This window comes from Pelobates fuscus, chromosome 1, assembly GCF_036172605.1.
Source record: "Pelobates fuscus isolate aPelFus1 chromosome 1, aPelFus1.pri, whole genome shotgun sequence".
Lineage (NCBI taxonomy): Eukaryota > Metazoa > Chordata > Amphibia > Anura > Pelobatidae > Pelobates > Pelobates fuscus.
In genome coordinates, this window is record NC_086317.1 from 337,060,773 (window position 1) to 337,088,645 (window position 27,873).

Sequence of the window (27,873 nt, forward strand, 5' to 3'; positions counted from 1 at the left end):
CATCAGATATACAGCCATCAGATATACAGACATCAGATATAAAGACATCATATACAGCCATCATATACAGCCATCAGATATACATACCTCATATACAGACATCATATACAGCCATCAGATATAAAGACATCATATACAGCCATCAGATATACAGACATCATATACAGCCATCAATTATAAAGACATCATATACAGCCATCAGATATAAAGACATCATATACAGCCATCAGATATACAGACATCATATACAGCCATCAGATATACAGACATCATATACAGCCATCAGATATAAAGACATCATATACAGACATCATATACAGCCATCAGATATAAAGACATCATATACAGCCATCAGATATAAAGACATCATATACAGCCATCAGATATAAAGACATCATATACAGCCATCAGATATAAAGACATCATATACAGCCATCAGATATACAGACATCATATACAGCCATCAGATAAAAATACATCATATACAGCCATCAGATATAAAGACATCATATACAGCCATCAGATATACAGACATCATATACAGCCATCAGATATACAGACATCATATACAGCCGTCAGATATAAAGACAGCATATACAGCCATCAGATATAAAGAGATCATATACAGCCGTCAGATATAAAGACAGCATATACAGCCATCAGATATAAAGACATCATATACAGCCATCAGATATACAGACATCATATACAGCCATCAGATAAAAAGATATCATATACAGCCATCAGATAAAAAGATATCATATACAGCCATCAGATATAAAGACATCATATACAGCCATCAGATATAAGACATCATAAACAGCCACCAGATATACAGACATCATATACAGCCGTCAGATATAAAGACAGCATATACAGCCATCAGATATACAGACAGCATATACAGCCATCAGATATACAGAACTCATATACAGCCATCAGATATACAGACCTCATATACAGCCATCAGATATAAAGACATCATATACAGCCATTATATATACAGCTGTATATCTGTATATGATTTTATATACATACATACACAGGCACCAGACATTTTACACGTGAAAAGCCATCATCATAAACAGCCAGGATCGCTTGGGGCAATGGGGTCATAATGGAGGCAATACTGACTGAGCTTAAACATGCACCAATGCCTATTCATAGAAAATCTACTTAATTACACTTGAATTGGAAGAAATATTAAAATCCTTAAAACGCACCTTATATAAGCGGGGATACATTTAGAATTTGAAGCCATGCACCTGTTAAATCAAGAGACAGCCCTACCTGTATGCAGTGTGGGGCAGGCCTCAGCCGTTGTGCTTCAATGAATAAAGTGTTCCAAATAATGGAGCAGTAGAATTATGACAATTAACAGTTTAAGCAAGTGTCATAATTCATAGTGTGATGTCACCATGAGCTGGGTCACTCTCTGCATGCATAATGATGGCACAAGTTAACTTAATATTTGGGGCATCAGCTAGTAAACATTTGAATACAAAACAGAATAGGACTATTGATTTTAACACTTTATTTTACCAGTTGCTCGCCATTTGTGTACGGAGGGTGATTACATTAAAAGCTCCATTGGTGCTTTTATGTCAATTAAATGTTGCTTTGTAAATAAACAGGGAAAGCAATCAATACATCGTAAACAAGAAAAGCTAAAATGTCTGGGGAAATTGTGTGAAGTGTTCTTGCCTCCACCAGTAGTCTACAACTGGAGTGGGCGGAGTAACTGGGTGGAGTGGCTTGAGTAACTTGTGTGGTTGGAGTAACTGTGGAAAGGTTGGAGTGTGGTTCACTCTACAGCAAGGGCAGAGAAGAGCTTTCAAAACTTTCAAATCCCTCGAACATTCCTCCAACTGGAACTAATAGATTTCAAACAGGGCAGAGAAGAGCGGTTAAAAACAAACTGCTCCAAATTGCTTACTTCACTGGCGGTTGACATCTTCAAACGGTCGTAGTTTTAAAAACTATAAATCCTACAGTGAAGAGCTTTATATTGTGAGAATCACAAGACCCAGACCTACATTTTGATGCATAGTATGTCTCTGAAATATTAAAAATGAAGGCACAGTCGCGGTTTAGATATTGCCCTTCAAATTTGAGGTGGCTAGAGTGGAGTTTCAATGAATGTCAATGGATGGCGTGAGTTGCAAACAAATGGTCATATTGTCAAAACTATCAGGACTATGGCTTAGCCGTGGACATGTTTAGTGGCAGCAGGGATAGCTGAACGTTTTGATATAAGATTTGTGTAGGTGGGCTTAAAGTGGTGGCAGTTTAGAAATCACGTCCTCACACTCTAGCCTTTGTCAGCTCCCACTCTAGTTTTAAACATTCCACCATTCATTCCTATGGGACCAATTTCGCCACAGAAACGACGATCGTTTGTGAACCATTCGGCGAAACGTTCCACAAAGTGATAGCAATCCAATCGGGAACAATCCGCACGTTTCGGTATATTACTGTCTATGTAGTGTAAAAACTGTTGGAGGAGTTATGGTGGTAAATTTGGCTAGAATAAGAATAAGAATAATATATATGTGATATAATAGTAAGTGGTCTTACTATGCAAGAACACTTAATTAAACTTGTGTCACCAAGCAGAGCAGTAATATAATGTCGATCAATTATGACCAGTGTTTCAACTATAAATCTCTTATCAATTGTTTGGTTAGCACAAACACTGTTTAAATCGTCATAATCCTTCTCCTGGTCAGATGCATTTTGGGGGTTATGTATAATAATTGTTGAACATTCTTTCAAATTGGTGTCTGTTTTACAGACAAGGAGGGGGGAAGTCACCAAAGTACAAAGGGGGAGTAATAGTTTTATACATAAGAAATTGCTGCATCTGCTTTAACATGTGTCAGTTTTGTGTGCATACCCAATTTTCTTATGTATAAAACCGTCACTCGATCCTTTATACACCAGTGATCCCCCCCCTTTTCTGTAATATTGCAAAATAATCCATCATTTCGACACTTTTTATTCCTCTTTTTGGTTTTGTTGCTCCTTCCCCCCCCCCCCCCTGTTGATTTTACCAATGATTTCATTTACAAAATAATATCAATGAGTAATCCAATCGACATTAGAAAAAGAAAAAAATTCCAATTGAAAGAATTGTTTCGATCCTTAAATAAGAAACAATGTCAAACCTGATCGCTTGTCTCAGAAACAACCATTTTGACAGTGGCAGATACATTTGTCAGAAAACAAGTGCACTTTTGCACCTCCTTTTGTACATTGGAAACAACAAATTTGTGAACCTAAAAAAAAGGAATATAAAGTGGTGGAAGTAATTAATGTTTTGGTGCAAATAAGGGAACAAATGGGCGCGAACAGAGAAAAAAATGCATTAAACATTTACCCTCCACCCCCCATTTTTTTTATATATAACTCTTATAGCTTTCAAATAAATCAGGGACTAAATATTACCCAGAACAGAATGTGTTATAAAACCTCTCCAAAGCCGACGAGTCCACAGCACACCTGAGCAGTGCCTTTTCCTCTTGCTGCTGGGCAGCCAGTAGCCAATTTTGAGTATGATTTAAAAAAATTATCTCCATTGCCACTCATCAGAAACCAATACAAGCATACGCTAGCAAAGGGCCCTGTACAAATCCTGCTGTTGCCTCACCACTGAAGTACTCTGTTAACAAACATCCCTCGCCCAGTTGCTTTTAATCACCAGAAGCATGGTATAAGACAGCAGCTACCTTTCCTTACTCAGTTTACAGCGCCCACCAGTACCATCATGAGCATTGAGCGTTTAGTGTGAATAATTTTGTAATCTGAAAATCTGAAAGTGGTTGCATTGTCAACAAATAGAAACAATAATAGTATGACTCATACATCGAATCATGCTTAGAATACATAAATAACACAAGTGTGAAAGCAAAATCAGTGTCCTGAGACATCTTGCAAGCATGTTTGGATGCTCGTTTACAAAATAGGTGGACACGTAGGAACATTTCAACATTCGAGGGAGTAGTTCCAATTAACCACATCCCACATCAAGGTACATGTGAGCTTAATTCCGTTATAGCCTTGAAACTGACAGTAACAATGTATTATTGGAGGGGAACCCCATATACCGAACCTCAATGGGAACCTGGCAGAACACGTAACTTAGATGTAGTGCTCGGGGCCTAGAGTATCCCCATAACGATTACCTATGGCAGAGCTCGCGCGGCGTTCAGGCATCCCCCACTTCTCCATGGTGTCAAAAACCTAATCTACAGTCATTGTATGAAGAGTGTCGAGATACCCAGTAAACTGGATATTACTCTTGTACGCGAACGAAATAAGTCATGTTTCTATCTAAGTGTCAAGCCCTCGTCAAGCTCAGCATATAATGTTGTAATCTCTGACACTAAGCAACATCTTTTTGATCATATTGTGCCTTTGTGTCTGTATATGTGTAAAACCAATTTATTGAGACACCTTCGTACATAATGAAATAGACCACATTTGGAACTTTTCATTCTCACATGATTAATACAGGGGGGTGAGAGGGGAACTATAGTGGAATAACCAGATAAAAAGTAGGCTTTTGCACCTATTTTTTTATACATAATATACAACTATACATCAAAATTAGATCACTTATCTGATTTGCCATCTAGTGCATAGGGATATATTTCTAGCAGGAATCTTTTTACATTGGTGTAACACTGCATAAGCATTTATCCTTTTCTCATATGAAAACATTTTATGCTTAATCCCCAGTGAGTGGGATTTGTTGCAATCATAGTGATACATAAATAAATAAACACAAGCAAACTTCTTCATCAAAATATGTTATTTAATAACTTTAATAATACACCTTGGAGAATGGCCGTGAACCTTTATTACAGCTTTCATAATTCCAGTTAAGCCATAACCCTACGAATAATTATGGATGTGCATGGGAAAAATATTCGGTTCGGCATTCCGAAATTCAGGACTTCAGCACTTCGGAACTTTGCACTTCGGTTCGACACTTCAACACTTTGAAACTTCGGAGCTGCAGGACTTCGGGTAAGTGTAGGGTTAGGGGTAGGGTTATGGTTAGGGGTAGGGTTAGGGTTGGTTTAGGAGTAGGGTTAGGGTTCAGCACTTCGGAAATTCAGACATTTGGAAGCATCAGAATTTCCAAAATTCGGCCGAATTTGTATTCGGAACGAAATGAATTGCACGTCTACGATTAATAATAAACCATACCTTTAGACCAAACCAACATATTAACCATAACCACTTTCCAAGGCTCCACCCCCTCTAAAGTCAGGAGCCATAAATATATTTTCCACTAAATCCATCCTCCTGTGATGACCAGGAGGGCGACTTATATCCCATAACAAGGTCACAACATAGGTTAAATAAAAAGGGGGAGGGTTGGAACAGCAACTTAAATATTTTATTACAGCCAACCTTCAGATTTGTCTGGCACAAGCTGAGGTAATTAATTTTGGCGCCTTTAAATTTATACCCCTTATTTTCCCTCCACTGATGTCCTCACGCTGCTAAGTACCAATCAGGGCTCATGCCCTGGCCGTGAGCTTAACGCTTTTCTAACAGCGCGAGCTGCCCTGCCGTTAACCCTAGCCCTGCAGTTAACCCCTGGCACGAGCGCTATACTTACCACCAATTTCGCTCCATCAAACCTCATGAGGCTGCTCCTTATGCAGTCCGCGTGCCCGACATTGTAATCACTATGCTGTGCTGATACTTTACAGGATATTTGTGGTTCAGGGAATCTCATTTGCTCTTTCTGTGTACAGCTGGGAGACAAAATAAAAGCACCAGGTTGCCATGGTGGGCAATTAAGATTACATAGTGTCTTGGAATCGTCAAGCCTTCATATACAGTATGTAGCATTCATATTAAAGCCATCTTGATTCTACATGGTGAGTCAAAAGTCAGAAACTACCATTAAAAAAAGTTTAAATAGACAGGATTATCCCCTCCCACAACTCCAGGCTCCGCCTTCCCATTTGTGGTCAGGGAAATTAGCCGAGTAAGCGTAGATTGTGTTATTAGCTAAATTCGGTTGTGGTGTGCCGAAACCGAATGTACAGGCAGGCCTGTAAAATAAAGAGGGCAAAAAGTTATGGGCAAAACATATTTAATATGTAACAGTATTATTCCAGATTAGAGTTTGACATGCACATCTACTTAGATAAATCCTTAAATGCTTTCCTAATTTCTTTCTCTGGTTGAGGAATGTACCGATTGAAAGCGGACGATTTCCAATGTCCTAGTTTTTTAATAATATGTGCTCGGACATTCTGAGTAGAAGCGGCAGTAGCTGCACCTTTGCAAAACGAATGCCGGTGAATGCTGAAGGGTCATACCCTATTTTTGTAAAAAGAGTCCGTACCTATACCATGAATTTGGATATGAGTGGTTTGTTCTGTGGTGAACTCGTTTGGTCTCAAGAACCCGTGGAAGGCTATATAAATAGCCATTTTATTGTGTTGTTTGTATAGTTTGTGAATGGCAGTGTATCCAATGTATCAGATAATGCCTGGAACTTGTTTGCGTCTATAGGTTTACGTTTTGTGGGTTTTTGTTCTTCAAGTCGTAAGATACCTTTTAAAACGTTTATTATGGGATTAGTGGACATGAAAGTACTGTGACTAGGATACGTGTTTGTGAGGTGATATTGTATACCTGTGAGGTATAATTTTATCGTATTATGTGCCAGTTTTAGATGTAGGTGGCAAGAATAAGTAAATGCCACCACGGTATCTAATGACCACGGGTTACTGATTTTGTATTCTGTGATGAATCTGTTAAAAATTGTCAGGGCTCGGTTGTATGAGCACCTGGTGTTTGCAGAGAGTGCTGATTGTGCTAGCTTTCTGCTGTGAGCCATAAGTGAATTTAGTCCAGGATGAGGTCCTGAAATAACGGAGGAATGTCTGAGTTTGTCTCGGCCGTTGGATGTTCTTGACGGAACAGCTGGAAGTTAGAGCGAGACAGGGCATCAGCTGCGGTGTTGTAGTGGCCCGGTATGTGCTCGCATCTGAGGTGAAAGTGTAGTGTGGCTGCCAACCATACTTGTCTCCTGACTAACCTCATGATGGTTAATGTAGTAGATCTGCATTTGTTGATTATATCGCACGTAGCTGCGTTATCAGAGTAGCATTTTATAGCTTGTCCCTTCCAAAGGTGTCCCCAGACTTTAGCTGCTGCCACTATTGGGTACACTTCAAAAAGGGCTGATGTGTTGTTAGATGAGGGTAACAAAGCTGTCTCAACTGGCCATGTGCCTCTGAACCATTTGTCACCAAAAATAGCTGCGTACCCTAAGTGGGGTGCTTCGTCTGTCCATATCACTGGGGAAATCTCTGTCCAAGGTGGAATGAACATGTTTATACCGTTCCACTGAGACAAAAATTGTCTCCACATGGTTAAGTCAGATCTAGCTTGTTGGTCTAGAGCATGGTTCGTCAACCTGGTCCCTACCGCCCACTAGTGGGCGTTTCAGGATTCCAGGTGGGCGGTAGGGATTTCCAGGATGATCGGGCGGGCGGGTGCGAGCCGGCAGTACCCGTGCAACTGGGTACTGCTGTGACCATTTGCGGCTCCGGCCCGTGCGGTAAACCGCCGGGGCCGCCTTCCAAAGTGTCCATCGGGTGGCCCATGCTGTCAGGGCCACCCGATGGATGCGGATTGTAAGGGGGCCCGGTCAGCGCTGGGCGCTTTAACAGCGTGACCGGGCCCCCTGTGATGACATCACAGAGCTGGGAGGAAGTGATTCCCCGGTCACTCCTCCCAGCTAAAACTGAGAGCCGCGCGGGAGGAAGCCAGAGTGGGAACTCTGACTCCCATCCACCTGAGCCACCACTGGACCCCAGGGAAAGTCACCCTCCTGCACTTTAAAGGTAGGAAACAGGAGGGTGACTTAAATATAATGTGTGTGCTTGTTTGTGTGTCTTTGTAGGTATGTCTTGTGTGTGTGTGTCTTTGTATGTCTTGTGTGTGTGTGTCTGTATGTATGTGTCATTGTATGTGTGTCTTGTGTGTCTGCATGTGTGTGTGTCTATGTATGTCTTATATGTGTGTCTGCATGTGTGTGTGCATGTCTGTGTGTCTGTTTGTTTGTATGTGTGCCTGTCTGTTTGTATGTATGTGTCTTGTGTGTATGTGCGCCTGTCTGTGTCTTTGTGTATGTATGTGTGCCTGTCTGTGTGTCTGTATGTGTCCTATGTGTGTCTTGTGTGTGTGTGTCTTGTATGTGGGTGTGTCTTGTATGTGTGTGTGTGTGTGTCTGTATGTGTGTCTTGTGTGTGTGTGCATGTCTGTTTGTATGTATGTGTCGTGTGTGTGTGTGTATGTGTGCCTGTCTGTGTCTTTGTGTGTGTATGTATGTGTGCATGTGTGTATGTATGTGTGTGTCTTGTATGTGTGTGTGTGTGTGTGTATGTGTGCCTGTCTGTGTCTTTGTGTGTGTATGTATGTGTGCATGTGTGTATGTGTCTTGTATGTGTGTGTGTGTGTCTGTATGTGTGTCGTGTGTGTGTATGTATGTGTCTTTGTGTGTGTGTCTTGTATGTGTGTCTGTATGTGTGCCTGTCTGTTATAGTGGACTATAGTAAGTGGGCTACCTAGCTCAGCCTTCCTACTGGGCATTGCTATAAGGAAGGTTAAAAAATAGAAAAAGGGGAAAAAAAGGTGGGGAGGGGAATTGAGGAGGGAGAGGAGATGAGCTGACGCACAAATGAGTAATCATATTATGCGCAAACAGAGAAGTCGTCTGAATATCACTTAAAGAGACCTTCGTTTGTTCCTTACAAAAATCGAACCAGATATCAAATATTTAGTCTCGCAGCATCAACCTCAAAGAATCTCATTAATCACTAGTAAAGGTAATTTCAATTTACTTTATTGTTTTCTCATTAAACTTTATAAAGTGAAAAACCTTATAAACCTGCATTAAGTAGAAATAAAAAGATAAATGTACGTACATTTATTTTTTTTAAAACACCCTCCTTTCTTAAAAATATTCCGCATTTGCGCGAAAACTGGTGGGCGGTAAGGACATTTTTTCAACCAAAAAGATGCATTAGTGGGCGGTAGGTAGAAAAAGGTTGACTACCACTGGTCTAGAGTGACTATGCTGAGGTCGTTAGGTAGTTTGGGTAAGAGGCTGAGTAGCCTAGATATAAAAGCCCATCCTTGTGGGATAATTCTCATAGCAAAGTTCAGAGAACCAAGCAGGGACTGTAGGATTTTCCGGTTAGTAGTACCTTTGTTGAGGAACAACTCTATCTCTGTCCTGATTCTCTGAACTTTGTCTGCAGGGACACTAGCCTGCATAGTGACTGAGTCTAGGCATATACCCAGAAATGACAACCTGGTGACGGGTCCCACCATTTTATCCAAGGCTACCGGAACTATTGGGGTTGAAAATAGTGCAACAGTTTTAGTAAAGCTGTGGGATGGTCTTGTATTTTTCTATGGTCAGGAAGTCGTCTAGGTAGTGGATGATGACTGGACAGCCACTTATATTCAACAACAGCCAGCATAGTGTTTCTGCGCACAAATCGAATAACGTTGGGCTGCTATTTGCTCCAAAAGATAGTCGGACGGCAAAATAGTATAAGAAGCCCTTCCATTTTATTCCGTGCAGATGCCACAGTGACGGGCGTATTGGGAGCAGTTTGAAGGCATTTGAAATGTCAGTTTTCCCCAACCAGGCTGCTTCCCCTGCCTCTAATATCGCCTGTATTGCATTGTCTAATGTGGCATACTGAAGGGAGAATTAGTCTGATGGTATGAGTGCATTCAGGCTAGGTGTAACAACAGAATAAGGAGCCAACAGCTCTATGATTAACCTTTTTTTATTGTATTTTCCTGTAGCGATACCTATAGGGTTGGTACGCCAGCAAGTGAAAGGGGGCGTATGGAATGGCCCGATCATGAAGCCTTTCTCTATTTCGTTGCTGAGGAGTGTAACCACTGTAGTGGGATCTAATATTGCTGACTCTAGGTTGTTACATTTAAACGTACCTATAGGTACGTCAGGAAATTGACTAGGTGTGGATATGGGTGAGTGACAAGGTAAAAGGCTAGTGTGTCGACTTGTACCTCCGTTAGTCATTTCTTGGGAAAGAGACGATTAGGACACATGGTCTTGGTGTGGGCTCTAAAACAGAGGGCAGACATGCAACAACCTGCAGGCACTGAAACTGCAACCGCCTGCGTTGAAGTTGTTTTACACCTGCGCCTTCCCCAAGAAGACTATCGGTCTACCCACTTTGTCCTTTAAACCTCTTTGTTCAAACGTGCTGGTGCTAGGTGTACTGTAGCTAGTGGTGAGTAAATTATGTTCGGTGGGGCACAAATTGGTAGTGTGAGAATTAGATGAGCAAATGGCGCAAGCCGGTGGCACTTGCCCGGCAAAGTGGTGGCAGAATAATTTGGTGTCCATGTGGCTCCAGTTTATCCTGATATTAAACTGATCGAAAGTTGCCGCTGCCTTAGCCGAGAAAGACTTGTGATAGTCGTAGAAGGTAGTGCCACTGTACTTGTTTCCCAGGTCTACCAACTTGTGCATGCAATGGTCTAATTCCTCTCTGTAATTTGGGAAGTTGAAGCAAATTATATCTTTGTAGAGACCGAAAGCTTGCACAAAGTCTGGAAGTTTTTTTGTCTAACCAGTGGTCTTTGGCTTTAAGAACCACTGACAAGTCACCGTAGTTGGACGTCTTGTTGTTGATTATGTCCTGGGATGCTATCAGGAGTGACATGAGATTAACATCCTTCCCCTCTAAAATTTCCTTTTTTATGTTGGGTGGGACCATTTGTGCGGGAGTGATTATGTGCGTGTCTGACCCCTTTGCAGGTGGCTTGATAGTGGCATTACCCTGTGTGACGGCAATTAGTGCAGTGGATACGATGGCCGAGAGATCTGTGGAGATTATGTTAGCTGGGGTTGTGGATTCCAGCTTCTCCAATCTCTGGTTTAGGTATTAATTGATGCCAGCATTGCTGACATAGTGGCTTGGATCCTGGCTAGAGTATCGCCGGTGTTGGCTTGCGTGCTAGGCCCTGGTAGAGGATTGTTTGAATTGGCCATGAGCAGCCTATACGGCTCTGCCTTCCTGGCGGTGGCTGGATAAGAAATGCCTCTACGCCTTAGTTCAGTAGTTATTTTTGGGATAGTCCATGACCTCATAGAACAGGGGCTTGATGTCTCTAGGTTTCGCCTATGGTTGGTGTAGCTGGTCTACTTGGCAATGAGAAGTCCACTCCTTGATCCGACAGGTGAGACATGCTAAAATGACATGAGAATGTATTGTAGTAACATAGTGAGTATATATCTTGGATTGGTTCTTTTATCAACTTAACTACATTTGGGGTGGTGAGGCCCTGCTAATTGCCAAGTGGCTGAATTGAGACTAACTATGATTTGGTCCTAAGCTTTGCCATGAATCGATGGCGGGGTGTAGGCCTCTCGATAGTAACTAGAAGACAGAAGGGAGGGGAAAATGCCGTACTAACTGCACCCCATGTGGAGTGTGCAAGACTATGATTTGGGACGTAGGGCGAAAAATACCTCCGTGTGAGGATGGGTGTAGGTCTTGCAGTGACAGTATTTAGCCTGAGCTTGGGTGATCTATCAGTTAATCGTGTTTGAAGAGAAGTTACCAGGGGTCTTATTCTGTGACGTAGTATGTAACTGTATAGACACGATTGTCTGTAGAACCTAAAAGCGAACTTTACTTTATACAACATATGGGAAATTTGAACTTTTTTGTTTTTTCATACCTACCTTCAAAAATAGTTCCTTCACTTGAGGGGTAATAACCGTTTTGTTGTCTTGGACCTAGCGGATTAAGGGATTCAAGTGAGAGTTAACTATTTGACCTAATAAGGCGTAGGCACTTTAAGATAAAAGTTTTATGACGTGACTTTTTAAGAGAGGGTATTAATGTATGATGGTGTTGCTACCTGAATGGTTATGTTCGTGATGTATTGACTGAAACGTACAGGTTTGTTCGTAGAATCGAGAGCGTATGTTCAAGTTTAGCATACCCGTCTGGGTGGGAATAGTTTTTTTTATGTTGATAGAAGTTCAAACTGAAATGATACCGTATAAGAACAATATCTAAATTTATGACCTAATGACTGATTCATTCCTATCACCGTTATTAAGTGGTTATTGTACCCCCTCTTTATCTCTGATTGTACTCCATAGTTTCCCAGCGTATAGTATTTTTGACAACCTAACGTGGTTTACAGAATTGAAATATAAACGTTGCCTGAACAGTCAGGGAGTAAAAGTCAAAATCTGGAAGGACAAAATAACATGCGCCAAGTGTATGGGAAACATAAAATACAACAGTTGGGATTTTTATAAAAGTTCCTGCTAAACAGATACTATTTAACTAAGCATGATATACCTGACAGAACCATTTAAAATAACCAGCATAAAAAGTAATTGTTTGCCTGTATAGGCTCAGTATTATATAAAACATGTGGACGTCATGAAGGATTTCCGCCGGTAGATGGCGGTGTGGGCTCTGGACTCTGTGAGTTTTAGGAATGTTTTGTGCGGTTCGTTAGTTTCATATGAGCGTCCGTTTGGGCCAAGCGTTCATTTAATTTTAACCTAATGCGAGTTAGCCGTACGTGTGTTCAGCCTTATGTGAGTTTTAGCCGTACGTGTATTAGCCGTTCGAGTCATAGCCAATCGTGTCATAGTTAGTCGCTTCGTGGAGTATAAGCCGTTTTGTGTGATAAAGTATTTTGTGCAGTTTTCCCGTTCATGTAGTTTGGTCGTTCGTATGAACTAGTGGTTCATGTGAGTATAGCCGTAAGTGTAAATATAGGCGTTCGTATGAGTTGGTGCGGTTCGTGAGTTAGAACGCGTTTCGTGCAGTTTTTACTCAGTTTCCAGGTGCTTGACAGCTGACCCGGAATTGCGGCAGAAGTACCGGGAACGCGGCGGTGAGGGTTCCCGAGTGGTTGCGGACCTCCGGAAGCGTTTTGACTGGGTTGAGGAAGCGCTGGAAGCCTGGTAAGAATCCCGGTAAGCCCGAGGGAGACTGTCCTTAGGAAACCGGAAATGACCAATCGTCGTTGGCCTGGTATGGAGGTAAGTCAGAATGTAAATAGGCCGGATCATCCCCTCCCACAACTCCAGGCTCCGCCTTCCCATATATCTATATCAGTTATTCACTAAAGTGAATTTCAAGTGTAGGTATTAATGGCCAAAATGGAGAACTGTGTGTGGGTAGCAGTCTGTGCTTGGGTGGGGGTGGGTGTGGGTGTGTGTGTGGGGTGTGTGGTTTTGTCTGTAGCATTAAGAGAAGCTGCCCGTATGGGTAACAGTATATATGTATCGACCAGGTTTATGCAAGGTATCCATTCTGGTCCCACTCCTCTCAAATATCAATGCCTCATAATCTTGTGTTAAGTTGGATGGAGGTGGGGTATTGCAGACATCACAGCTCCTTCAGACTTAACCCCACAATCACAGACGCAGGTAAGCGTCTTTGCTGTCTGGAAGATGATAAAGCACCACAGGCAGCTGGGAGTGGAGATGGCCTTTAACTGGTAGAGTGGGCACCAATCCTAACAAACAGGTCACTATTAGCTAGCAAATGCCTTTCACATCAGCACACTAAGAAAGCAAGAGCCAAAAAGTGTAGTTTCTGGCTGATTGATGGAGTTTCTAGGCAAAACTTTAATTTAAAGCTCCTCTTTTTAATGACAATTTACTAAATTATTGAGACTGAAGACAGACCGTATTCTAAACACCAAATCCACTTCAAAAATATCCCTTTAAGCACGATACAGGTAGTTGATGGTTCTTGACGGATACATTCTGTGCATTCCCAAAGACGCAGGTCTAATATTAGACCAAATCAGTAGGATATGTTTACATTTATGATATACTGTATGTTCCAATTGTAATATTTGTGAACCTGCAGAAAAAACAGTAATTTTACTTATCGTAAATTCCTTTTTTTTTTAGTATAGTGGCAGTACTTACAAGTGGCATGTTCCTTCTATCTTGGACAAGAAGCTCCCCCTTCTTTAAAGATAATTGCGTGCCCCGCCTGCTGCCCCTAAATATCCTGTACCTTAGAGGAGAACTCCAGTAATACAAAATAACCAAACGGAGACTGAATACTGCAAAAGTTATTTAATCCATATAAAAGTGGAGGGAAAGACAGTACTGCCACTATACTTAGAAAAAAGGAATTTACGGTAAGTAAAATTACTGGTTTTTTTCTCCCGTATAGTGGCAGTACTTACAAGTGGGATATAGCAAGATCCCTGCAAAACGAATAAAGGGTGGGAACTTAGAAGGCATCAGAGGATGAGAATATGTCCAGCCTATAATGTTTAATAAAGGTATGCAATGAAGACCAAGTAGCCGCTTTACAGATGTCTCCAGGTGAGGCAGCGGCTTTTTATGCCCTGGAAGTAGCCATAGCCCTAGTGGAGTGGGCCTTTAATGGTAATCCAATCGGAACCCCTTTGGATTGATAAGCCAACTTAATGTTATCAGTTAGCCATCTGGACAAAGAAGGTCTGGAGGCTGTACAACCTTTGTTAGAGCCCTGAAAGGAGACAAAGATGATCCGAGGTCCTAAAGCCTTGTGTTCTCTGAAGATAAATGTTCAATGCTCTTCTAACATCAAGGAGATGACACTTTCTTTCAAGGTCTGACAAAGGAGATTGGCAGAAGGAAGGTAGAACAATAGGTTGGTTCATAAGTGTACTTGAAACCACTTTGGCAAAAATGAAGGCCTGGGGTGCAGGACCACTTTGTCTTGATGAAAAACAGTAAATTCAAGAGCTGAAGATAGAGCCTGAATTTCACCTATCCTTTTAGCAGAGGTGATTGCCACCAGGAACTCCGTCTTGAAAGTCAGCAGATTCAGGGGAATCTCTAGTAATGGTTCAAACTGAGGTTCACAAAGGGCTCGAAGAACCAAGGATAAATCCCAGGTAAGAAAAGGAGAGAGCTTGGGAGGACACTTCAGATGTATGGATTTAAAAAAACCTGCGGATAAGCAAGTCTGAGGCAATGTGTAGAGACCCCTAGACCGGCTACAAAACCATCCTGCAAAAAAGATAGAATAACCGGGACTGATGCTTTGGCAGAATCCGAACCTTGAAGGGAACACCAGGTCCTGAACTTCATCCAAACCCTAAAATAAATTCTTGCAGTTGACAAGCGAACCGAAGACAGAAGAACGTCACACAAACTGTCTGAAAGACCTTGCTCCTGGAGGATCAACCTTGCAGCAGCCATGCAGTCAGGTGGACCATTTCCAGGGTCTCTATAGGAAGAATCACATGATCTATGACGTTGGTAGAGATTGGAAGAGACAAACGTGAGATTGTCATGTTTTCCACTTCTGAAAACCCACTTCTGTTGGCCCAGAAGGGCAGGATGGCTAGAATCCTTGCTTTCTCCCATCTTATCTTCTGAACAATCCTTGGAATTAAAAGCTATAGGAGGGAAAACGTAACCCATGTTGTAGTTCCAAGTGATCGATAGGCCATCTAAGAAGTCTGGGCAATCCCGTGCTTGGAGAGAAGCAAAAGTATGAACTTTCCTGTTTCTCCTTGTGGCCATCAGGTCGATATCCGGAAGGCCGCAGCGGGTAACAACTCCAAGAAAATTTGGTTTGAAAGGGACCAGTCTGCCTGAGACCAATGACGCCTGCGTAGGTCGTCTGCGATTATATTCAGAGATCCTCTGATATAAGTAGCCGAGATCGTGATTAGTCTTGATTGGGCCCAAGACATGATGTGGTAGCATAGGTCCTGCAGAGCTTTCACCCTTGTGCCTACTTGGTGGTTTACGTAAGCCACTGTTGTGGCATTGTCTGACTGGATCCTTACTGTCCGATTGGTGATAATTGGACCGATAGTGCCTTCCATACCGCTTTCAACTCTCTGAAGTTGGAGGAAGCGTTTGCATCTTCCCTGTTCCAAACACCTTAACAGAACTGAGAACCTAGATGGGTGCCCCAACCTGTCTGGGAAGCATCTGTGGTAATCGTAATCCAACTTTTGTGCGAAGAGAGGCCTCTTGAAATGTTTTTGTCTTTCCACCAATTCAGTTATTTCTTCATAACTTTGGATAGGCGAAAGGCAGATTATAGATCCTCCTGTTGTCTTGACCATTGAGAAAGAATGTCCCATTGTAATGGTCTTAATTCCGCTTTTGCCCACGCCACTGCTGGGATTGCAGAAGTGAGGAGTCCCAGTACACTCATTGCTTCCCTGATGGAGCTCGAGTCTTTCTGCAGACCTGACACAGCTTTGAGAATTTGCCTTTGTTTCGACCTTGGAAAGAACAGAGACCTGAAGTCCCAGGAATTCCAGACTTAATTTAGGTTCAGGAGCCAACCATGTTCTTTCAAAACTTTTATAGCGATCTCGAGGTGTGATCTTAGTAGCTATTCTGATTCGGCTTTTAAAAACCAATCGTTCAGATACGGAACTATAGAGATCCCTCTCAGGCGTAAAGCTGCTGCTACGGGAGTCAGGATTTTTTTTAAATATGCGAGGAGCTGATGACAGGCCAAAGGGAAGCGCCTTAAACTGAAAGTGGAGAATCATTCGTCTTACCGTTAAAACTGCAAATCTGAGGAACTTCCAGGAGGATTCTGATACCAGCACATGTCTAATTTTGTATTCTCCCTTTTGAAGGATGTGAGTGAATATTTTCCATACGGAATCTTTGATACGGTATGCAAGCGTTGATCTTCTTGAGGTCACGGATAGGCCGGAAGGATCCATCTGGTTTTTGCACCAAGAACAGGCGAGAATAGACTCCCTGAAATTTCCATTGTTTGGGTACCTTCTCTACCATATCCTTGCATAAAAGGATAGGGGATTCTGCCAGGAGTGCCTCCAATTTTTTTTTTTTTTTTTTAAATCAACAGACAACTTGACAGCAGGAAAGATGGTTGTGGTATCGCAGAAAACTTGATTCTGATTTTTTAGATGGTTTTTAGAATCCAACAGTTACAGTTTGATGTTATATTCTTCCATTTGTGAGCGAAGAACCGAAGACGTCCTCCTACCCTCTTGGCGTAAAAATTTTCTCTTTTTATCCTGCTTGTTGATATCATGTCTAGACCATGGACTGCCGGTTTCACCTTGTTTCTGAAATTTACGAAAACGTCCTTGGTAACGAAAGGAACGCTGACCCCTGAACTGATATCTCTTATATTTTTGAGGTCTCGAATCTTCTTTGTTTCAGACATTTGCCTGATAATGTTTTCCAATGGAGTACCAAAAAGCTTGTTCCTCTCGAAGGGTAGTTCACACAAGGCGGCTTTAGAGGCTGAATCAGCTGTCCTTGTTCTAAGCCATAGGGCTCTTCTGGCCACTGAGGACAAACCCATGATTCTGGCGGATCAACGTAGAATCTCATCAGAGGCATCCGAAAAAAACTGATAGTTTTAGGAGGAACATAAGCTGGGCAGGATCGTTATCAAATTTTCCCACAAGAGACTCTTCTAGGGCTTGGAGCCAAATGCTCTGTGCTCTAAGAACTGCTGAACCAGCTATTTCTGCTCTGCATTGGTAATCCACGGCCTGGAAGAACCTTCTACACAAAGTCTAGGCTTGCTTGTCCATGGGGTCCTTTAATCCAGAGACCTCACCAATGGGTATAGTGGTCTTCTTTGATTATTGTGCTATCTGAATGTCGACCTTGAGAAGATCCTCCGATTTTTCTTCAGACTGCAGTTTGAAAATAAGTTTGAAATGCTTTGAAATAAACGCACATCTTTCAGGATTCTTCCATTCTCTTTGTAGGAGATCCAATAGTTTGGGAAGCCTTTAACCTTACCCATGGTAGGTTCGGGTTCCTGCACAGGTGTTTTTTTTTATTTTTTTTAGCTCTTTTGGTCGAAAACATTCCTCCATGCTTGAAGCCAGACTGGAAATGTCAGAAGGTGAGGAAGATTAACATTCCCCTGATGAGAGCTCAGATAGGTAAGGAGATCTCTCTCCCCTACGTTTCTTTGTCTGCTTCTCCTGAATAGCCGGTTCTTTCTTTACGGCATCTTTGAAAGATTCAAAGGTCTGGGACAAATTGTCCTGGAACCAGCACAGGAAGGACGACATATCAGTTTGCTTGGTTTTCTCTAGCAATTCCGTGGAGCACTGATTGCAGGTCTTTTTACGACATCCGTCAGGTAGAGGGACTGCACATTCCAGACAACATAAGTGCTTCGATTTACTTGTGGCCTTTTTAGGGACAGAACCGGTCATCTTTTCTTTATCAGCCTTATCCGGAGGAATAGGACTGGACATATCTAGGAGAAAAAAAAAATATATATATATTTTAGAAGCATGCAACAGTGACAGGTGTCAAAGGGAGTTTAAAAAGTTAAATCTCACCTCACAACCGTGTAGGAGGGCTGGTGACACGGAGAACCAGAACTGTACACCCACCCTTGGGGTCACAGAGGCTCTGCACAGCTTTAAAACCCACAATTTTTCAAATTTGGCGCTAAAATCACTGACACCGTTTTGCGCATGAGTGGGAGGTCCCAGAGATGCCACAAATAGAATGATTTCCGGTCGCGTTCCGTAACGCAAACCTGGAAGTATGCATGCTGCTCAGCTCCCATCCGGGGAGCTATCAGGCACTCACCTCACCAATCAGCAGCCTGTGCTGACCACACCATTCTCCACCTGGACCTTGGAGGAGCTGTCTGTCCCGTTGCTGGGACAAGAAGAACTGGAGTTCTCCTCTAAGGTACAGGATATATAGGGGCAGCAGGCATGGCACGCAATTATCTTTAAAGAAGGGGGAGCTTCTTTTCCAAGATAGAAGGAACATCCCACTTGTAAGTACTGCCACTATACGAGAGAAATAATGGTAGACTTGTGAACTTACTATGCAATTACTGTAGTGTGCGTTTTTTTTTCTTCTCTATATGTTGTGCTAACTATGCATATTACATTAAAATAGGTATTTTAGGACTTTGAGAAGCTATACATTTGAAAAATCCAAAACTGTTATATAAATATCACAATTTTAATGGGCTTATCGTGTTTTCACACCCTGTATTGCATGGTGTGAAGTCACACAATGCAACAAAACCCATATTGCATTGTATGACAGTGCTCTAATATCAGTGCTGTGACTGGACATACATGTCCCAAATTACCTAAGGGTGATGTGAGGCAGCAACTACTACCTTTAATTAGGCTATTGTCCATACAAGCTAGGCAGAACAAATATTAAAGGGATAGTATAGTCACCTGAACAACTTTAGCTGAATTAAGCAGTTTTGGTGTATATAACATGCCCCTGCAGCATCACTGCTCAATCCTCTGCCATTTAGGAGTTAAATCCCTTTGTTTATGAACCCTAGTCACACCTCCCTGCATGTGACTTGCACAGCCTTCCATAAACACTTCCTGTAAAGAGAGCCCTATTTAGGCTTTCTTTATTGCAAGTTCTGTTTAATTAAGATTTTCTTATCCCCTGCTATGTTAATAGCTTGCTAGACCCTGCAAGAGCCTCCTGTATGTGATTAAAGTTCAATTTAGAGATTGAGATACAATTATTTAAGGTAAATTACATCTGTTTGAAAGTGAAACCAGTTTTTTTTTCATGCAGGATCTGTCAATCATAGCCAGAGGAGGTGTGGCTAGGGCTGCATTAACAGAAACAAAGTGATTTAACTCCTAAATGACAGTGAATTGAGCAGTGAAATTGCAGGGGAATGATCTATACACTAAAACTGCTTTATTTAGCTAAAGCAATTTAGGTGACAATAGTGTTCCTTTTAAGGTCTTTCCAGCTCCCAACCCAGCACATGAATCATGGAAAATTGACCAACAGTAGCACCAAAAACAGCTGCTGCTTTGAACTGTAAATCATGAAGAACGTGTCATGTAGGTTTCGTTGGGGCCCTAAGATTAAAAATAAAAACACAAAATAAAAAGGCACAATACAACTAATGCATTTTTATTGACTTTGGCCTTATTGATATACTTTATTTTTTGCATGCTCAAATCTTTATAGTTTTTGCACAAAAATAAAGGTTTTGCAGAATGCTGCACTTTAAGCCAGCCATTCTCCTGCGAGAAATACCTCCTCATTTGGTAATTACGGTGGGTGCTTCATGTGGACCTAGACCAGCAATGGTGAACCTATGGCATGCCTGCCACAGTTGGCACACCTGCCACAGTTGGCAAGGCTAGCAATGCATTTGCCTTGGGCAGCACTGCCTTGTTAGTCTTGTGTCCTGGAGGGCCCAAGAGCTGGCCTTGCTGCGAGGGAGTGCTGTAGCCTGAGCTCTTACTGCTCAGCTTCCTCGCCCGCCGCTTAGTGATGCCTGGAGCCGGAGAATGATATCAGACCGGCTCCCGGCATCACTAAGCGGCACGCAAGGGAGCTGAGCAGTAAGATCAGAGCTCCCTCACCACCTACTCTGCCGGTTTGCCCCCTGTCTGCCTGTCCAGCAGCACAATCAGCACCTGCAGCCCCACTCGACCCCAGGTGAGGAATCAACTCTAGTTCTCCCACTGAGGCTGGGTAGAGTTAAATTAAAATAAAATAAAAATATATAGTAATTTGTGAGTGTTGGGGAAAATGTGTACTAAGAGGGAAAAAAGTTGGTTTGTATTGAAGTTTGGGCACTCGGGGCTCAAAAATTATCGTCATCACTAACCTAGACTGATACTTATACACGCAATATATAAAAATGTACCCTCTCACTAGTAGGATCAGGGAGGAAAAAAACAAACACATTTTGTGGTGAAGTGAAAAATTATATGTAGTTTTTATTTTTAACACTACGGATGATGTGCACATGAACAAAAAACAAAACAATTTGGTACATAGACTGCTGCTCAGTAACAAACAAAATCCAGAACAGATTTTTTACTTTCTAAATTTAGTAAGTTACTACATAAATATTATATAAAATTATATAAGAATATAAATTAGTGATTGTACAATATCCTTTGCACGTTTTATGAAAAGCTGGTAATAGAAGAACAAGTATCATTTTTAGGACATACAGTAGTATTGACCATGTCAAATATAAAATGTTTGACAAGTACCCAGCACATAGTCACATATTCTTATTTAAAAATGCAAACTATCCCTTTGGAATGCAAATTTCCAAACTCACAGCAAAATGTGCAATGGGTTAATTGTACAAACACGTGCCTTTTACCTGATGGGCACAAATATAATTAAAGTGCAGCCTCTAAATAGAAGTGCTTCTGGTCCCTGCAACTTTACCTCCAATCATTGCCATGTGTTAAAAAGTGCATTGTGTCGGCTGAACTATTCTTCTGGGGATTATGCTGAATCTAAGCAGCATGCAGTCACAGTGCATTAGACAGCAGATTTGTCTGAGAAAGGTTGGAAGATCATCCAGTAATCTATTTATAGACATATATATTGTCTTGTGAGATTAAGTTAGTCGCTATAACCAGTGCAAATTTTAACACCTATGTACAGGCACTTCATACAGGGTGCACAATGCAGTGTCTGCAGGATAGTAGATTGGTGTCACATATTAATGAAACAACACAGGATGAATAGATTGTACTTTTGCAGCTGCCAAATGTTAAATCACGATCATTAAAGGACACAAGCATTATGTTTTTACAATATTTATTTAAGATTATAAATTTAAAAATTCAAGGACTCAGAGGCACATAGTTTTAAAGGCTTCAATCACTAAACCTAATAAAAACGGATGGTAAGTACATATCACCAAGTATAAAAATAAAATCCAACCAGAATAAAAGAAAGCGGAAAAAAAAAAACAACAAAAAAAAAAAAAAACAATTTGGGAAAGCAAGTTTTAAGTAAAAAAACTTGCTTCCTTTGAAGAATAATTCATCCCACCTAGAGTCTAAACGCAAAACTGTATTTACAGCATATTTTATTAATATAATTGATATTTGTTTAATAGTCGCCTCATCTGCATTTAGATGTGTAAATTTCAGTTACAGTAGAGTTTATATATATATACACACACAATTGACTACAATCTTCAAATTGGCTCTTCAACGGGAACATTGCAATGCAAAAAAAGATGTTTTAATAAAACAATCAGATATACAGGTTTAAAAACAAATGAGGCTGCCTGATGAGGGCGTATTTTGGGTTACTGTCTTTCCACAAGTAGATGACAATACTGTAAATTAAATAACTTCAGAGAACTTGAAAAAAGCCCGACAATCCATAATGAAAACGTCACATGCCTGTCAATCAACTTTAACAACGCTATAAATCTTTGTTACAAACCAAAAGCAGGCAAAGAATCCAATCGTACCTACAAAAAAACAAAAATACATTATGTTCAGTAACAGAACAAAATTAGGCTGATAAGTTAGAATGGTAAAATGTAACACTGCTAAAACTTAGTTATGCATAAGCCTCAATATTGCATAAATTTAAATGTGCTCATCAAGCTATTATGTAATATTAAAAAAAAACTAAGCAATAAGGATTAAAGGGACACTGTAGGCACCCAGACCACTTCAAATACAAATAAGACCACATAGTGCTGCTTAGAAATAAAGCACTAATTTTGATTATTTTACACCTTAAACCTTTACACCGTTGGATGGGGGGAGGGAGTTTGTTTTCTTGGCACTAGAGAATCCCTCTAAGGGTATGAATTTTTAAAAGAAAGCAATTTTTACCTGTGAAAAGAAAGAAGATGAGAACCATGATCATTGTGTACCCAAAGTATAAAATAGTACTTGCTGTCCCAGTTATTTGCAATTTGGAAAAGAAATAGTGTACTGCATATACAAGGAAGTAAACCGCAGTAAAACCGCTTGTTAGGAATGAGCGCCACTGCCAATGATAGTCCTGTAGGGGACAGAAAAGAAAACAAAATATATATAGATTATATATAAAACACAACAAGATCGGACAACATTTATACAGACCAGGACACATTTCCATTTGTAGATAAATAAAATGCCAGGAGTGTGAAAAACTCTAAAAGAGGCTTTCCAGGTTGGATCTAACCCCCCCACCCCTCACCAAAGAAAAACAAACATTCTTGTGAGTGGAAAAGAGGGAAGAAACACCATGGAGCACAACTAATTAGTATGTTCTTTTGTTTATAACAAGTCATAAAAGTATAACCATGCACCAACTCTGTGGTCTACAACATTTTTGGACCAAGGCACAGTTCAATGAAAGGAAAGCACACCTACTTTATTATATTTATCTCCATCAGTATCCGGTGTGAATTGTCGGGGAAATTATTTCAAAGTGAACTTAACGTTTCAAGGCAAAAGAGGAATAACTCACCATGTTAGCCATGTTTTAATTCCAGCTATCTTGGCTTAAAAGTTTAAATTAACCAATACATTTAAAATCTTACCTCTGCACAAAGATGGAAGTAGCAAAGTAATATTGTTGCCTCAGAGCAGGTGATGACCAAAATGATGAATACAAGAAACAAGAATCCAAACATGTAATACATTTGATGTGACCTGAAACAAAGGTTAAGACAAATAATCACTTAATCTTTCGCATACTTTTAAAATAGGTTCTAAAGAAATGTAAGTATTCAAGATTTTGTTGTTTTTTGAATCCTTATAAAACCAATATACAAGTAAAAGAAGAAAGATCCTAAACAGTCTCCTATTGCAAACTCACTATAGCTTTGCTATGTTGTAAGAATAGTATATCTACATCTACAAATATATCTACAAAAATAGGCAAGGAGTCTAAATTCTTTCCAAGTCAAATACTAAGTTTCTAATTTTGTAAACGAAAACAGACGCAAGTCTTTAAGGGGAATTTTACACTTTTTACTACTTACAACTAGAAACAGGGCCGGATTAACATAGGGGCTGATGGTGCTGCAGCTCCTCGCCCAGACCCATGGAATAGGCCCATTTACATTTTTTTTTTAATTAATTTTTTTACTACACACACTACTCTTAGGTTTGCCACCTGACTGGTATTTTACCAGCACAGCCGGTATTTGAGGCTGCCTGTCCATGTCGGTATTGCAGTAATACCGACAATATAAATGCAGATATTTGTCTCAGTATAAATGGAGATTACTCTGCAATACCAGCACCAGCCAGTAGGCTCACTCATCTGCGGGGGAGCAGCTACACAGCACAGAGTCCAGACAGCTGCTCCCAGCCTGCAGAGACAGACTACAGCTCAGGTAAGTGAAGGATTGGGGGGAAGGCAGCAGGGAGACATGGGAACACTGAGAGACATGGGAACACTGAGAGACATGGGAACACTGAGAGACATGGGAACACTGAGAGACATGGGAACACTGAGAGACATGGGAACACTGAGAGACATGGGAACACTGAGACACTAGGGGACACTGAGACACTAGGGGACACTGAGACACTTGGGGACACTGAGACACTTGGGGACACAGACACTTGGGGACACTGAGACACCAGAGAACACTGGGAGACATGGGGATGCTGTGAGACATAGGGACACAGTGTCCCCATGTCTCCCAGCCAGTGCCAGTGTCCCCATGTCTCCCAGCCAGTGCCAGTGTCCCCATGTCTCCCAGCCAGTGCCAGTGTCCCCATGTCTCCCAGCCAGTGCCAGTGTCCCCATGTCTCCCAGCCAGTGCCTGTGTCCCCATGTCTCCCAGCCAGTGCCTGTGTCCCCATGTCTCCCAGCCAGTGCCTGTGTCCCCATGTCTCCCAGCCAGTGCCTGTGTCCCCATGTCTCCCAGCCAGTGCCTGTGTCCCCATGTCTCCCAGCCAGTGCCTGTGTCCCCATGTCTCCCAGCCAGTGCCTGTGTCCCCATGTCTCCCAGCCAGTGCCTGTGTCCCCATGTCTCCCAGCCAGTGCCTGTGTCCCCATGTCTCCCAGCCAGTGCCTGTGTCCCCATGTCTCCCAGCCAGTGCCTGTGTCCCCATGTCTCCCAGCCAGTGCCTGTGTCCCCATGTCTCCCAGCCAGTGCCTGTGTCCCCATGTCTCCCAGCCAGTGCCTGTGTCCCCATGTCTCCCAGCCAGTGCCTGTGTCCCCATGTCTCCCAGCCAGTGCCTGTGTCCCCATGTCTCCCAGCCAGTGCCTGTGTCCCCATGTCTCCCAGCCAGTGCCTGTGTCCCCATGTCTCCCAGCCAGTGCCTGTGTCCCCATGTCTCCCAGCCAGTGCCTGTGTCCCCATGTCTCCCAGCCAGTGCCTGTGTCCCCATGTCTCCCAGCCAGTGCCTGTGTCCCCATGTCTCCCAGCCAGTGCCTGTGTCCCCATGTCTCCCAGCCAGTGCCTGTGTCCCCATGTCTCCCAGCCAGTGCCTGTGTCCCCATGTCTCCCAGCCAGTGCCTGTGTCCCCATGTCTCCCAGCCAGTGCCTGTGTCCCCATGTCTCCCAGCCAGTGCCTGTGTCCCCATGTCTCCCAGCCAGTGCCTGTGTCCCCATGTCTCCCAGCCAGTGCCTGTGTCCCCATGTCTCCCAGCCAGTGCCTGTGTCCCCATGTCTCCCAGCCAGTGCCTGTGTCCACATGTCTCCCAGTGCCTGTGTCCACATGTCTCTCAGTGCCTGTGTCCACATGTCTCTCAGTGCCTGTGTCCACATGTCTCTCAGTGCCTGTGTCCACATGTCTCTCAGTGCCTGTGTCCACATGTCTCTCAGTGCCTGTGTCCACATGTCTCTCAGTGCCTGTGTCCACATGTCTCTCAGTGCCTGTGTCCACATGTCTCTCAGTGCCTGTGTCCACATGTCTCTCAGTGCCTGTGTCCACATGTCTCTCAGTGCCTGTGTCCACATGTCTCTCAGTGCCTGTGTCCACATGTCTCTCAGTGCCTGTGTCCACATGTCTCTCAGTGCCTGTGTCCACATGTCTCTCAGTGCCTGTGTCCACATGTCTCTCAGTGCCTGTGTCTACATGGGTCTCAGTGTCCCCATGTCTCCCAGTATCCCCAAGCCTCACAGCCAGTGTCCCTAGTGTCTCAGTGTCCCCATGAATCCCAGTGTCCCCTAGACTCCCAGTGTATGTCTCTGTGTCTCCCATCAGTGACCCACCCTTTTACCCTGCCCATTGACATCCTGCTTCACTGGACACTGCTGTTAGGGGGTATGGATTTACTTGAAAGATGAAAGCATAAATTAGAGAGAGATTGGCATAGAGTATGTGTTTTCTTATAGCTGCATCCTTTGAGTTTCCCTCCAACACCATCTCCATCAGATACATGACGTTTAAGAGGTATGACTGTTTTAGTGCTTTTGGTCGATAAGATTCTGTAATAAGGCCCCATCATAATTGTCAGCACCAGGCCCAATGGGCTCTTAATCTGGCCCTGACTAGAGAGATAACTAAAACTCAATTAGAATCGGTGTGTTTTAGGGCTTTGCACCCAACTTTAACATTAGTGAGTTTGTTGTGTACCGAATATCTAGAACTCACGAACGTATTATTTAAGCTGGTGGTCACTGCTACAAGAGTCCTAATTTTATTTACCACAAGCTGCAATAAGACCAAACGTGCTTGCCCCACCTCAGTTTAATAATACACAACAACCATAACCCAAAATTATTATCTCCTTCTGAGTTACTGCAGTTTAAGGGATCTACAGTTCATTTTTAAATGTACTTCTAAGTTTTTTTGTCCAAGTTAATTTGCCTTATCATTTTGGTCATTCCCTGCTGTACAGCACAGTGGCATATGTCTGCAGCTCCAAATATAGTAAAATGTGACTCAAACACAAAAGAATCATTATATTTGCACAGTCATACTAAAAAAAGGAATACAAATATACACCCACCAAGTTTTCATAATTAATCCTAAGAAAAATGTAGATAAGTAAGGAAGCTACTTGGTTCTCATAAAAAGATTACTGAAATTATATCTTGAGCAGCTAATAACTGAAAGGAAAATTACAGCATGAAGCAATTTCCATACGAGAGTGCAAATGTTAAATGACAAAGTGATTTAATATATAGCTTTAAAGCCATCTACCTATCATATATGCAGAATTCAGTTTGTTTCAGGTTTATATTCAAGGCACATCTTAACTCATTTATTGTCAAATAAGAATTTTGTAAGGAACACAACCTTGGCAACACTAAAGGAGAGAGAGCCTTATGATGGCAAGACAAATAAATCCTTACCAAATGCTATTAAGAATGAAGAAAAGTTGTATGAAAATGCATCCAAAGGGTAAAATTCCTCCCATTATGATACCAGGTAATGGCTTTGTGTAGAATGATTGCTCAGGAATCTGACGAGGGATCTGATTGGTGCGGACAGGGTGTTCAATGGCCTAGAGGGAAGTACAGAAAGCAAAGGCATTATTACAAGGCCATTTAAATCTCACTTTTTCACTGCCATCCTATTTGCAAGCTTTTTTTCCATGGGTTTCATGCTGGTTCTAATGGTGCTAAATAACTACTTAAGACCTCAAATAACAATTCTTACATAAAAGGGAATAAAAAAAAAAAAAGAACCCATCAAAATCTGTAGTTAAGATCTGCCTAAGGTAGAAAACCAGACCTTGCACGCTCATGCTGGTTTTTAACTCATTCATTGCTAGCCTATTTCTTCTTTACCATTATTATTTTAAACTTGCAAATTTAAAAAACAGTAATGCAATACACACACACATACATACATTATACATACGCACACATTATATAGAACATACAAGAAAAGGCAAAGTTTGTAGGATTTTGTAGCAAGAATAGAATGTTATTAAAGGGACACTTGAGACCCCTATTGCATTTTAGCTTCCTGAAATGCTTTGTGTGTGAAGAGTGCGTCCTCTTTAGAAATTGGCACTTTTATAAATCAACCATGTTACACCCCTCTGGCTATCAGTCAGATAACAGGTCATTTTACTGCCTGGTTTGACTAGCTCAGTGGAGCTAAATCCAAGAGGCAGGCATTTGCTCAGAGCATCT

The 27,873-nt window shown here is 41.9% G+C and overlaps 1 protein-coding gene across 1 annotated transcript in view; it reads right to left on the reverse strand.

Moving 5' to 3' along the window:
* Positions 1–21,611: 21,611 nt before the first annotated feature.
* Positions 21,612–27,873, reverse strand: part of TM9SF2 (transmembrane 9 superfamily member 2) — a 56,598-nt gene continuing 50,336 nt past the window's right edge. Inside the window, exons 14-17 of the mRNA XM_063425410.1 lie at positions 27,085–27,236; positions 23,364–23,475; positions 22,669–22,840; positions 21,612–22,295 (exon numbers count right to left, since the gene is read on the reverse strand). Of these exons, the coding sequence (XP_063281480.1) occupies positions 22,228–22,295; positions 22,669–22,840; positions 23,364–23,475; positions 27,085–27,236 (504 nt within the window). The 3' untranslated portion in view covers positions 21,612–22,227. The remainder of the gene's footprint in view (positions 22,296–22,668; positions 22,841–23,363; positions 23,476–27,084; positions 27,237–27,873) is intronic.